The sequence below is a fragment of the Pleurodeles waltl genome, chromosome 6, assembly GCF_031143425.1.
Source record: "Pleurodeles waltl isolate 20211129_DDA chromosome 6, aPleWal1.hap1.20221129, whole genome shotgun sequence".
NCBI classification, from domain to species: domain Eukaryota; kingdom Metazoa; phylum Chordata; class Amphibia; order Caudata; family Salamandridae; genus Pleurodeles; species Pleurodeles waltl.
The window spans coordinates 608,393,689-608,408,757 of record NC_090445.1 but is presented as its reverse complement, the minus strand read 5'-3'; the positions used below and the strand labels follow the sequence as shown (position 1 = coordinate 608,408,757).

The window sequence follows — 15,069 nt, the reverse complement described above, 5'->3', positions numbered from 1 at the left end:
ACTCTGGTAGAGCCCCTGTCTACTTTCTACCTCTCTGTTGCCCAGATGCTGCTTGGAGTGGTGTAACTTGAAAACAAAATCCTCAAAGAGTGTAAATTGTTAAGATCACAATATCCTTACATCTAATACAATCTGCCCAAAGGAGCGTTTTGTGCTCTACAATCACTTAAAAATCTTCGGATCCCATTACGCTGGCTGACTAGGGAGGTGGATTTGTAGTGCAGAATACAACATGTCATAATGATGAAATATTTTGCCAACTAGCAGTTGCTCCTCATTTTACAAAGTTGCCTTCTGACCCCACTAATGAGATTTCCTTCTTGATTAGGGATACAACTGTGAAGGCCAAAAAGAGATGGATTACATCAGTGGCCATCAATTGAGTTTCCTGAATAATTTGTCTCCAAAAATGCCAGTAATCTATGCAATGTTAAAAATCCACAAAGATCCTGTCTCTTCTCCTGGACAAACAATTATCTAAGGATGTGGTAAAACATGGATAAAGTGGAGTTATGCATAGGTCTTCTAATACTAAAGTGTTGTTGCACAAATCCTGAAATCAAAAATGTAAACATACATATTGAAAAATTGCTTTCTTTGTTCAAACGATAAATATATGCAGTGCGATACTTTATCTCAGCCTCTCTTACTTATTTTTTATGATCAGCTATTATTTATATCTGAAAAAAAAACATTTCCTAGTTTTTACTATCGTATAATTACTAAAATAAGTTTAATAAATAGAATTTAAAACTATACACAAAGCAGAAGTCCCCTTAAATTATTTTGGTTGGTGAACCAGCAAGTTTTGAGCAACTGAAAAACGAATTTATGCAAAGATGTTTATGGAACAGCATAAGTAGGGAACCTGATAACATACAATCCAATATAACCACTATTATAGCATGGTTTAATTTAATCCAACTAGATAGGTAGAAATTCCCATTTTGAATCAGGTTGTTTAAATGAAGAAATTAAAAACACGACTCATAAATTAATTCTTTCTCCTTTACTCACAGATGGGAGGAGGGTGTATTGTTCAATGCCAGTGATGGATTGAGTTAACTTTTAACATATATGTCACCAGATCCTCGGGGTCTGGGCACGTTCCCAACACGTCCACCACTGAACAGCTCCAAGACTCTGATAGATAAATCACAGAGGCTAAGAGAGTTCAAGAGGGGAAGAGGGGATTAGGAAGGGAAACAGCTGGGAAGGAGACCTGTAGTAAGAAAAAGGTTATAACACACAATATGAAAATTATATCTTCTGAAATCAATACTAGACTATGATTCTAAGCATAGTCATTCTGAAAACATGAACAATCTAAGAATGACGTTTAAAATGACTAAGTTTCAAGATGGCCGGATACCTGTAAGGGAATCAAGATGGATTAAATGAAAACTTTCTTATTCAAGTACTTTCTTTTACATGAGAATCAAAAAAACATTCTGACTAAATTTTAAACCAGTCATATAAATCCTTTTTTGAGAATGCATACTAAAACCATACAATATTGCATCTAGAAACTCTGATCTTCTGTGTACTCTTAAAAATGTTTCAACACAAATTGCGCATATTCTAGATTTTTTTTTATATATATATATATATATATATATATATATATATATATATATATAGTAAACACCATAAAAGGAATGTGCACCATGAATAACACAATATGGATTCAGGAAAACAAATCACATAACTTGTCAACTTGAATATTACATGATAAATATCTTAGAATAGTGGCATACAATAAACAACATGAATTAAACTTGAGGAGAGAATCGTGCGTCTTGCCGATTTGAGTGTCACCATGTAAAATGCCAAGAAATGATAGTACGCAATGAATATCAAAGTCAAATCATCATTAAACAAATCGCGCGTCTTGCTGATTCATAAACCACGATGTAAATGCCAAGAAATAACAGCTCACAATGAGCAACAATATCAAAGTACAATGAAACGAATCGCGCGTATTTTGCCGATTCTTAAGCCACCATGTAAATGTCAAGAAATGGTAGCGCACAATGAACAACAAAGTTAAAACACCATAAAACAAATTGCGCGTCTTGCCGATTCTTAAACCACCATGCAAATGTCAAGAAATGGTAGTGTGCAATGAATAACAAGATTAAATTATCATGAAACGAATCACGCATGTTGCTGATTCGCAAGTAACCCTGCAAATGTCACAAACACTCAAGCGCATATTTCACACACGCAAAGTACCCTGTCAAATCATAAAAGAATTGGGCCCAAGAACATGAGAGTTCTCGATAACGCCATCTGGAGGCCAGCCCAACCACCGTCTTACCGCCCAGAACAAGGATCTCCAAATGAAGAATGAAAGTCAGATGTCTGGAAGATCAAATAGGCTACCGGGACAGGAGCTCAGGAAGTAGCTGCTGTTCTTCACCCAGACCTCTGAATAGTGAGCACTTGGAGCTGGGCTGGCTCCTTTTTTATAGAGTCTTGGCCCAGCCCACAACCACACCCAGGCATGTTGCAGGGAAAGTCTCTAGAAGGTCCTGGAAAGGGACCACACCCTAACACACTCTGAAAGCCTGCAGCAATACATTGCAAATGAACAGCATTTTAAGCACATTAAAAATAAGTCTTCAGGATTGAACTCTGCAATGCAAAAAGTTAAACAACAACATATCAGCACAATGCATAAATTACGTTGTTTTGAGAGTGCTGGTTTTTTGCATTCTAGTCTCCAATAGAGCGGGCACTGCCCTGGTGTTGACAATATATCTGGATGTCTCCAGTGCTGCCATTCTCAGCGTTACGTTGGTTGAGAGAAAATCTCAACTGTTGCAATTCTTTTGACAGCTGAACAGTATTACAAATTGCCTATTTGCATCACTTGAATTGGATGGGGAGCATCCAGGCATTGTGGGTTGTCACTGTGAACTGGTAGCTACTTGTCAAAGAACGATGTATTGAAATTCTTCCTAAAGTCGAGGAGGGTGTGGGTGAAATGCAGGTAAAGGGGGAGGTTGTTCCAGATCTTGGGAGCGAGGTAGGAGAATGAGCACCCACTGCTGCAGCTGTGACAAGCTCTCTGAACTTGGGCCAGGGTAGTGGAACTGAGTTCCCTGGTGGGTCGGTAGAAGGAGAGTCTATGGTTGATGAGATTGTATCTGATGTTGTGGAGGGCTTTGTATGCGAGTGTGAGAACCTTGAATTTGCACCTCTTGTGCACGGGCAGCCAGTAGAGCCCTCTGAGGTTGGGGGGGTGATGTGGGTCCACCTGGAGAGGTCCAAGATGTGTCTTGCAACTGCATTCTGGATGGTCTAGAGATGGTGGAGGAGCTGGGTGGGGAGTCAGATGAAAGGGGCGTTTCCGTAGCCTAGTCTGCTGGCGATGATAGCTTGGGTTACCGTCTTTCTGGTTTCGATGGGGATCCATCTGAAGATCTTATGTAGCTGGAGGAGGCCACTGAATTTGAAAGTCATTTGAAAGTGCGTTTGCAGTCGATGATGACACTGAGGTTGCTTGCCTGGTCAGTCAGGGGTTGTCTGAGCATTGAGGGTCACCAGGAGTCGTCCAAGGGAGAGGTGTTGTTTCCAAAGATGATCACCTCTGTCCTGTCCGTGTTCAGTTTCATCGTGAACATCACAATTTACAATTAATGCTAATAAGATTATTTTTAGGATTGGCAAGCACAGTTTACTTCCTATTTTCACTATCTTGAAATTAGGAATTTACTTTCTTATAGCGCTAGCTCTCATTTAATTTGCATTCTACCCATATATCCAATTTTGTTCTTCCCCTTCAGTAATACATGTTATGTCCAAGATAAACACTAATGGTTTGCATCATAACTTAGTAAGGTAGTGGATGATGTATACTTGATAGCAGGGTGATGCTTTGGGTAGTTGTAAATTGACTTCTTTCATGATTTGATAACTAACTGTGGAATTAACATGAATCTTTATTTCTCTACTCTCTTTAGCGCCAATGCGTACAGTATGCACTGAAAGCACGCCCTCTGAGGCGCTATATTCCCAAGAATCCACATCAGTACAAGGTCTGGTACTTGGTAACATCATCCTACTTTGAGTATCTCATGTTTGCCTTGATCATGCTGAACACCATCTGCTTAGGCATGCAGGTAAGGAATTCACAATTAGAAGAATTATTTCCACAAAAACACCTGACACCATGAGTAAATGAAAGGGCAACCAATGGCAGAGATCAATCCCACCACCCAAGATGATTGTACAATTTTGCAGTCTCAGGATAAAACTCAGATGCCCCAGCCAGATGATGACAGGGCCACAGATCAAAAGCAACAATGACCAATTTAAATCCCCAGACTGAGGTAGTACCCAGATCCCAGATTCAAGCTATCAACTGTGCTGAGTTCATATCCTGGGTGGGTCTGGCCAAAAGATAGTGCCCCAGATTTCTCCTCATTGAATGCTGATCACGTTTTCTGGAAGAAAGTGAGATGTAGGAATGGATAGGATCCTGACTCTGAAGTAATGGCAGCCAAGCCAGAGAAATAGAGAGTTAAAGATCTGTCCTTAACATAGACCAACAGGTCCTACACCACTGTCTCACCCATCATAATGACTTTCACTGCCTCTGGTTCAGAGAGTAACCTCAGCTTAGGCAAATCTACGGAGTCCAGGAGATACTCTGGGCTCTTCAGCCTAGTCTAAGTAATTACACAGAGATGCCTCATGTCATTCTGCTCCCTTTATCCTAACTCATTGTACAGGTGCTGACATCATTTGGTCTTCTGTGTGTTCTCTCTACAAATGTATATGTGTTCTGTGACCTGAGATTAGTTCTGGATGTATAGTTGGGTCGAGGCCCCAGAAAGTGATTCCCTTTGTTTTGTTTTAAAGGTGTACCCCAGTGCACTTGTATCCCTCTAAACAAAATATTTTCAATACATAGTTTGCAGCACACTGCCATCATCCACTCTCGGGCATGGGAATCCCGCTCATCTCATGCATCTCACATTACATACTGCTCCACATAGGGTGAAAAGTGGCTACACTCTTCCTGGTGCCCCTCGTTCTACTTAGGGCGGGGGCAGTCAGGGTTTCAAAAAGGGCAACACATCATTTCTACCTGTTTGCATGTATTGACCAAACACTAAGACACAAGCAACGCACATGAACCTACAACTACACATGAACCACTAGCAGAGGGACCGCTGGTTCAGATGAAGAACAAATCACAGACAGTGAATCCCCAAACTGCGCCAGCTACCCCCAAAAGAGGATATTGAGAGTAATTAAAACATTAGGGCATGAGGAGCCCTTTGATAGGTTTATGACATAGGTTAACTGTCTGTGCCCACCGCAAGCCTTTCATGTTGGCACTCGCATCCATGATGTGTCTTCATTGCATTACTACCATAACACGTAAGCCCTTTTTTCTCCTTCTCCTTTCCTTGCAGCACTATGGCCAGTCTCCTGAGGTCGACCACATCTCTGATGTCCTGAATGTTGTATTTACTGGCCTCTTCACTCTGGAAATGGTGCTGAAGCTCACAGCTTTTAAAGCCAAGGTGAGTTCTCAAGTCTGAAAGAGGTTGCCTGTGGTTGGCATGTATGCAGTAGTCACTCAGAAATAAGCAATGCCTAGCTCTGCCACTAGAGGTGCTCACTTCCTAAATGCTTACTTTTTTATTTGTGTTATTGCATTGATGCAATACACACAGATAGATAACTGAGAGGCTCTATGGTAATGATGCGCCCTGCAGGGAACCCAGTTTTGAATCTGGAAGTGCCAGTGAATGTTTTTTTATTAATCGGGGGTTAAGGTAAGTGGTATAGTTTTTGTGTCTCTTTACAGTCATTTAGAAGTGCTAAAAATTGCACGTCTAACAAAATGAGGCAACCTTTTGATTAGGAGCCTACACGTTTCATACTGGGGTATCTTGGATGTGCTAATTTTTTATGACAGCATCAGTATTGTATTTAGAACGACTTTCAATCCAGGTTTCCGGGTGAACATCATTAAGTTCAAACAATTTAGACGTCATAATTATTTTTTCCAAAGAAATCATGCATTCCAGTTTGATTACCTTATTGCTAGGGTGTTCATTTCTCAAAGAACATGTAAAAGTCATTCGCACGGGCTGCTATTGAGACAAATATATGCACGCTACAAATATATGCATGTCTCAGTGTACTGTCATAAATAAAATGTTCTACTTGCATTCTTAAGAGGTAATCATGCATTGTGGCACCACAGACTCATCAATATATTACACTTATGGAGTGTGCTTTATTTTCTTAGTGACAGTGTAAAGTGAATTGTTGTGAATGACATTTACTTCCTCTGCATTACGTCCATAGTGCGAAGGGTGTAAAGGTCACATCTTTGCTCTGCAGGGACAGACCTGGTGCTCACGCTAGATTTTGTCATGGGCCACAAATTTGGTTGTTTTGAAGCACTGAAACGGGGGGAATTCTGTACTGCGGACACATTTTAACATTTGAGGGGTATTCTGGGTGAGGAAAAAGTGGTGAGACCCATGCATGCCACATCCCCATGGATTCCCCTGAATCTCTGGTTTTCATGATTATATGGTTTCCTGCTTACCAGATGACCCGGGCCCAAACATTGCTGCCACTTTCTCAGGATTTTACAATGATCGTTTTCTCTTCCTAATCACACTTTGCCTGGGCACTGTTTGATTGTAAGAAGTGTGGGTATGTGGATGATTGATCTTTTGCTGTTTTGAAAATGTCTAGTGCATAAATGTGCATAAATTGTGACTTTTGTAGCCAGCAGGTGACATTTGTATGGACTCTGTGTAAGAAAATCTGATGAGATCCACACAAGTAACACCACCCTGAATTATCTGCACCTATGGGGGCATATTTATACTCTGTTTGCGCCGGAATTGCGTCGTTTTTTTTTACGCAAATCCGACGCAAAGCTAACTCCATATTTATACTTTGGCGTTAGACCTGTCTAGCGCCAAAGATCTTGGAGTTTGTGTCATTTTTTAGCGTGGACACCTACCTTGCGTTAATGAGATGCAAGGTAGGCGTTCCCGTCTAAAAAATTACTCCAAGGCATGTGCGCCTTATTTAAACTCCCGTGCAAAAATGACGCACTGGAGAGGGCGGGTCAAAAAAAATGACGTCCAGCCGCTTTTGCGTCATTTTTTAACTTAAGGTAAGTTCAGGTAAGTATTTTATTTTTATTTTTTGTGGCATAGGGGGGCCTGATTTGTGCCCCCCTACATGCCACTATGCCCAATGACCATGCCCAGGGGACATAAGTCCCCTGGGCATGGTCATTGGGCAAGGGGGCATGACTCCTGTCTGTGCTAAGACAGGAGGCAATTCAATGGGGGTTGGGAGTAAAAAAGAATGGCGCACATCGGGTTGAGGCCAATATTTTGCCTCAGACCTGACTTGCCCCATTTTTTGACGCCCAAGCTCCATTTTCCCCTACGCCGGCGCTGCCTGGTGTGGGTCATTTTTTTTACGCACACCAGTCAGCTGCGCCGGCTAACGTCATTCCATAAATAAGACGCCCGCATGGCACTTTGGAATGGCGTTAGCAGGCGTTAAAATTTTTGACGCACAACTGCGTTGGAGCAGTTGTGCGTCAAAAAGTATAAATATGGCCCATGGTTTTTAAAAATGTAATAACCTGGTGTCTTCCCTGGGTAATGTCCAACACAGGGCCAGGGCCCCAGTGTTGAAGCTGCACCATCACTATGAATCTTGCAAAGCATGCTAGGCATAGACACAGTCGGTTTTTGCTGAGAAAAGTAGACCCACTCATGCATGATGGATACTTTATTGTTTTAGTTAATGTTGGAATGCTGGATGGTCAGACTCATATTTTTTTTTTTTTGGTCCAAAATTCCAGAATTTTGCATAGCATAGGTTTTGAGAAATTGTGTATTTTGACCCAATTTTTGGCATTTAGAGAGAAATTCTCTAAGAAAAGTGACGTGTTTCATTGAAGCAAAAAAACACACTGTAATCCAGAGTCGTCTTTTTTCAAAATCGTCGGGAAACTTTATGAGAAGTTGATTCCATTTCGAGTCCAGTATATCACAATTGGCATTGTACGGTTTTGCACCTTTCCTAACTAGTGCAGTAGGTCCACATACAAATGTAGAAAGAACTGTTTTTATGGGTAGAAGTGTGGGAACACTGATGCTAGGACTTTTGCAATTTGTCCTAAATTTCAAAGTTTTTCATAAAATATATGTAAGGACATTATGTAATTCTAGGTAATAAAATTACATGGGATCCACGCATGCCACACCACCCTGAATTTCCCGGAGTTTCTAGTTTTCGGAACTGTCTGAGGTTTATACAGCTCCCTGGGTGCTGGCCTTTCTTGAGTATATATACCCTCGGCAGCCACCATCACAAAAGTCTACTTTTTTTTTTTAACCATCTATGACTCCCTTGACATGCTTGTGGTATTAGGCATTTGCAGTCCCTTTCGACTGACCTAGTTACAAATGTGGCACATCATTTTATCAAGATAGTTGTGGGAGCACAAAATGGTGGTATGTTAGTTATTATGTATTATTTTTGCGAAATACCTGTTACTCCCTTTTACATATGAGTGCATATAAAAAGCACTTTTGAAAAGCTCGATCTCAATCAGTTGACATTAATTCGTCCAAAATTTAAATTGGCCTAAATGACCCTTATCTCTAAACTAAGATTATTGATTGATTCATGGCCGATTTAAATGTTTTGATTTCTTAATAAGTGATGCATAGTATGCACTCGTCATCTGAGTTTGTTGTTGTTTGTTCTGTGTGTTACACTTTTTGGATGTATTCATGTGCTATAATTCTCTGCGACCGGAAGAGTCTGACTGGCCTGACATCATATAACTTTTGTAAATTAGCTATTTAACGCAAAACGTTGCAGATGCAAACCTTGTTATCACGTTCTCTTCGCTCTATTTACATTCACTATTTTCTGATTCAAATGATTAGTTTCTTTGGGAATCCCCGAGCTAAACTTATACTGTTGACTGGTGTTTAGAAATGCCTACATTCCAGGCTTCACAGCTGCATTTCCAAATATTTTCTCCAGAAATAAGTACACATCTCGAGAATAGGAAATATTCACTGCACATAAAATGTACAAAAGTAAGGATGAAAAAATGTGTATTGGGCAGTTTCTGTAAACCATAAGGAGAGTTATTTCTAACAGAGCTTTTTAGATTTAAAAAAGAAACACACACGCACATTTTGTTCCACTGAAGTTGTTCACATTTTTTACAATAAAATTAAATTTTGACATATTTTGGCTATTTTCTCATTGTCCTTCAGGGTAAATCACAAACCCTAGTTAGGATTCCAAACTAGTGAAAGTGGGGAAAATGGAGACAAATATGGCCTGATCGCCTTTTGTGGGAAAAGTTATGAAGACATAGGTTCAGACTGTCACAAATGTGTTAAAAAAAAAGCCTCAGCCGTGTACTAGACAACTGTTCACTGCTACCATTACTGTGGTGTACCTGTTTTGTGCACAGAACGGTGCAAAGGTTTACATTGCTTCAGGAAAATAACATGTTGCCGCCTTGAGCACTCACGGTACAATGGCATGACGCCATTTTCAAAGCTTTTGATGGCATTTTCCTAAATGTTGTCAGTAGTAGGCAGTGGTTTACTTCAGTACATGGGATTCGGTTTATGTTTGAGAGAGCGTGCACTGCTACAGTTTGTGCTGTGCATGCAGAAGAATACACTTCTGATACTCCCGATGCGCCTGTTCTGTGCATGAGGGAGCCCTTACTGCTGCCTTGTCTTTACCTCTACCACATAGGAGGGAAGACCACACTGGAGCTTTACATGCGGTACCCCTTCTGCGTGAGAGGGAGCTCGGTGCCACCCAGGCTTTATTTTCTTTGTGCGAAAAAAGCTGCAGCTACTGTGTGTGTTTGTGTGTGTTTATATGTGCTTGTGTGTGTTTGTGCACGCATGTAAGTGATACATGGCTCAAGTGCTGGCTGTATCCTTATTTTCTGTTTGTGAGGGAAGGAAGGTTCTGCTGCTGTTGCCTGTGCTATATGTGGGGTCAGGTGCACAGCGTCTGCAATATCATACAACTCAGTGTAAAGTGGTGGCTTCTGACTCCAGCGGCGGCACACCAACAAACTGCACAGTCACACGCTCAGAAACAAATCAATTTGTGGCTTAAGACAATATAAGATAGTAAAGCCATTTAAGTGATTTGCAGCTCTAAAGTACATGTGAAAGCATATGTTTAACAATAGCGCCCCCAGGAGGGATATAGTGGTAGCTTTAAATACTTCATTTTATTTCACCTCTTCTCTCCCTTCCTCTCATAGGGCTATTTTGGTGACCCTTGGAATGTCTTTGACTTTTTGATCGTCGTTGGCAGCATCATTGATGTCATCCTGAGTGAGATTGACGTAAGTGAATATTTGGTTAATCTTATTTGTCACATTTCAATGTCATGCTAATGAAAATAATGAAAGGTAGTAACAAAAACCCTTCGAATATCATACATTTGGTGTGATATAAATCCAGAGCAACATTGTTATGTAGGATTTATCGAAACCTAATCAGCTAATGCATTTTATGAAGAAAATCAATTCCCCACGCAATGGGTTTTTTTTTGTGGTTTTTTTTAATGGGCGGGGCAACCCTCCTCCTTTTTTTCATCCCCACACATCCTCCTCTGCCTCCCACTGTGGGGAAACTCAACTATGGCCTCCCTTATTTCTTTTACTCAGTTTGACTCCCTGTTACTGCTCCATGTTCTTATTGCTGCATGGGCAATGTCTGGTAAGAAACCTGGAGTGTACGCTGTAGCTGGACACCAGAGGCTTCACTAGCATATTTAGTGAAATGTCAATTGACATATTGTTTTTCCTCTTACAGCTTTGTGTTTGCCTTACACAAGCAAACTCCCAAAGCTCAAGTTAATGTAACATTCAGTAGTCCTAATGTGCACTGAATTTTCTTCCCGCCCAGAGAGCCATTTATAGATTTCCCTGCCCTTAAAGGCCCACGCCTCAAGTGGTGGTCCTGGTCAGAGAAATCTTCTGATGTTTGTCCACCCAACATAGAGTGGGCAACAGTCACTATTACGAGGGGGTCGGCTGGCAATCGGGCTACCAGGTCAAGCGCTTCCACTGGCTCAGCCAGCTGAGTCTCCCCAATATACTGCGGGGCTCCCTCTGTGCCAGACTGCAAATTACATCCAAAGCTTTATGAATCTGACCCAACAACTATTTCCCATTGTATTTAAATATGCAAGGTTTTCGAAGGTCAAGAGAAAAAAAGGTACAAGTGTGTTCTGTACTTTAAATGGTTTCTAGTAGCCAGTGAACTCACAATCGCAGTAAACCACAGCAATTATGCAGAAAGCATCTTTTAGGATTTGCTTGCGTTACAAAAACACCGTAAGCACATCAGTTTAAGAAGTATTGTAATGTAATGTCTCAAAATCTGCTATAGGAGGTGAAAAAGTAAAGTGGGGCCCTCACTCCACTCTGATCAATGGATGCGTTTATTTCTGAGACTACAGTCTGAAAGTGAATTTAAAAGTCAGTGAATATAACTCTTAGACCAAGTGACCACACTGCTGGTCCGGTTCATCCTGTTGGTCTGTTAAGGGAGGTCCCGGAGTGTGCACAGGAGCAGCAAAAGCAGACACGAAGTCACGTAACAACAGGACCAAAGCACTGAGAGAAAAGATGTGGCCTGAAGTTCAGATTGGAATATTGGTTCAGAGTAAATTAAGCATTTTCATTCGTAGCATTTTTGCTTTTTGTGGAGAGCATTGGTAGATACAGCAGAAATGGAGAGTGACAACTGACAGGGTTTGGGGCACAATAACTGAAACCAGACATCTTTAAAAATGTAGATAACAACCGTAGGAGTTATTTAAAAACTTCAGCAGATGTTCTTTGTAGGAAACATCTCCAAACACTTAATACACATTCCAGCGTAAAGCAGAGGAGTGGAAGATGTTTCACAGCATATGTCGGAGGGACCCATGAAGGTATCTTTTCAAGGGCACTAAATGAATCCTGCAGCACTTATAGTGGCCGAGAAAGACAATAACAATACTGCAGGTTGAATCATGTTTTACTTCGAGATTAGCACAGTCCCATTTAGACCTAAACATGTCTCTCTGCAACCTAAGCTTCTTTGTATAAACTGTCTCCAAATGGCCGTCTCCTGGCTACTTGTCACTGTTTTTCCAATTACCCGTGTGCCTGTAACCCTCATCCTCTTGTTCGTTATTTCTCTTTTTCTCTCATCCCGCTCCAACTTTCCCTATCCCCGCCCCATTGTCAACTGGTCTCCTCTCTGACAGCTTCTCTTGATATGTAGCGACCCTTGGTAACTTTCTCTGTCTTTTTTCCTTCACAGACTGTCCTTGAACCCACGGGGGGCCTGTACTGCCTGAGCGGAGGATGCCCTGCAGCTGTTGTAATTATCAATTACCTTGATTATTATGTGGTTTCTACCTTTCCTCCATGTTGTAGGATTATGACGTAATTTTTCTGAAGGTTTTTAACATTGTGTACTGAATGTTTCCAGAGTGGGTAATCCTGCTCTTAGACGCTGTTCTCGCAATACAAAACTGTTGAGGAAATAACATTCATAACACACCTGACAGAAACCAGGGAAATCCCCATACACATACTTTGCAAAGGTGCAACTTACCTGAGTCTTAGGAGGACGTGCTCGACGTAATTCATTAAACGAGCTACAGACACAAAATATACCTTTATTTGTCGTACCAACTTGTCCTCCCGTTGCACAACCACTAGCTTGGACTGCTGCGAATGCTGCACCACGTGTTGACTTTATTATTCTACATAGACGTAAAACGGTGTGTTGGAAAGTGTGTTGTTTTTCTTGAAGTTGAGCCTTTGCCGTCTTAACTCCTTCCCATTGACCCTATTTAAAAAAAAAAAAAACTCCTAAAGTTTTGTGGTTGCCTTGGAATCATAGTTTCTCTCATTCTTGGATAAACGGTTGCTGCCCATTTGCCACCGCGTTAAGGTTGCACGAACACATTTCAGGTGAACAATCCTCTCTTTATTAGCTGTATATTCCTCGCTGGAATTACAAAATACACGTGCGAGAGTCAAAGGTCAATAGGTATTTAAAGGTATATGTGCTTACTGCCGTCTCCCTTTCATGGTAATTTTAAGAGGGTAATTCACATACTTATGTTAACAACCTAAACAGAAAACACAACAAATAAATATGGAAGCCGATAGAATAGGTAAGGGATATTTGGTGACAAATCTAAAATTGGAAAAGTGTGTACATTTCATAAATCGTCCACGTTGGATAGAGAGATAATCCTACAACACTGAGAGGTGGGTAGTGCTATGACAAATGAAGGAATACGCGAAAAGTATGTCTAAGCCAACCCCCTGCAAGGAGAATTTCTTAGAAAATGCACATTATTCTTGATTAAGAAGAACTATACCCTATTGTATATTCCATACCCAGTCTCTAGAGCACGGATACTCAAAGTACGGCCCCTCTGACCTTTACATGCAGCCCCCTGGGCAACAGGAGTACGTGGCTGCTGCTGATCACTGGACTCAGCTTTAACAATAAAAAGGTCTTAAAGAGGCAATGGTTTATTTCAAGGTTAACTGGTGTTAAGATAATGAAGTAACTAGGGAGTCCTGAGCTTCACTCTAGAAACACATCCATTTTTAGACATCTTGCAGCAAAAGTGTAAAAATATAATAGTCGCTTCAAAATTCAAAAAGTGTATTAAGTTAACATGAAGAACCCTTCCACCTAAGAATAATTAATTTTATCAGTGTTTTGAGAAGTATTAGTTTAAAAGTGATAGCTTTCAAACATGAATTTAGAAACATTGATTCTTACCCCACTTTGACAAATACACAAAAAGTGATTTAAAGAGGCAAGACAGATGTTATGTGCAATTTTTGCGTGGCCTAGGTTTCTATTACACACAAACAACATCATAGTTTATTAAAGCAAACACAGGAGCATATTTGTACAGTGCAGAATCTGAAACTTTGCTGTCCTCATATGTGATAATGAAGAAAGAGGAGGGAAAGTGAAATTAAGCAATTGCCTTGGATCACACAATTTGGAAAAGTGAGGAAGCAGAGATTAATCCCAGGTTTTCTGGTTTCATATTGCTCAGTTCAGCCTCCTTTACTTCGCCTACCCATTCCTAACCGCCAGTCCCCCCAACCTCCTTGCCTGACCGCCATTCCACTGACATCAGTGCAGCCCTTAGACACATCACAGACCAAACCTTTTGGCCCCTGGGAAAATGTTTGCGAGTACCCATGCTCTAGAGAATTGTCATGAGTTTAATTTTCAAAGAGCTGTTAATTACTTCCAAAAGCTGAGAATCATTCTGGCCTTGGAGGGCCACTGCCACTTCTCTCAATAAATGTCAGTCAAAGAAAGAGCTTAATTCAAGACTGTCTATTTTACATAGCACTACGATGTACAAACCATGGCGCCCCTCTCCATCCGCAGGAGAGATACTAAAGATTTAGGGGCCAGCATCTTCATCTTCGGGGATGCACCTTCTGTATTCTGTCCTAAGCTCTATAGCTAGGAGACAACCTCATTAAGCTCAGGAGTGGCCTGAAAACACAGTAGTCTTCAGTCAGGACGTTGACCAGCAATGTTACTAATACTCAATGAGTATCTTGGCCCCAGGTCCTCGTCTTGCTGCTGGTCCCTCCGATTTACATAGCTCATCCTGCTGTTCAAATGCACAGTCGCACAAAGAAATGGCAGTATTTGACCATTTGGAACCCTCCATGACTGCATAATTCTTTTGACTGACTTCTATATCTGTATATCAACGCCAAAATGGTCCGATACAGCCACTGAAAACGACGTAGCTATTAAAAAAATGTTTTAAAAAAATCCAATGAATCTGAGAGCGTTAATCGCTTCATTAGAAACACAAGGGCATTACAAAATGACTGTAAATTTCCTTAGGACCGCTAGGGGGGGTATTATCCCTTCTATCCAGATTTTCTCCTCTGCTCACTTAGCGAAGATGGGTGCAAAATGCAGTCTGTCTATTCTTACACAT

The 15,069-nt window shown here is 41.0% G+C and overlaps 1 protein-coding gene across 1 annotated transcript in view; it reads left to right on the top strand.

Moving 5' to 3' along the window:
• Positions 1-15,069, top strand: part of CACNA1S (calcium voltage-gated channel subunit alpha1 S) — a 381,085-nt gene that overhangs the window by 277,045 nt on the left and 88,971 nt on the right. The window contains exons 26-29 of the mRNA XM_069238889.1: positions 3,969-4,127; positions 5,430-5,540; positions 10,325-10,408; positions 12,381-12,440. Of these exons, the coding sequence (XP_069094990.1) occupies positions 3,969-4,127; positions 5,430-5,540; positions 10,325-10,408; positions 12,381-12,440 (414 nt within the window). The remainder of the gene's footprint in view (positions 1-3,968; positions 4,128-5,429; positions 5,541-10,324; positions 10,409-12,380; positions 12,441-15,069) is intronic.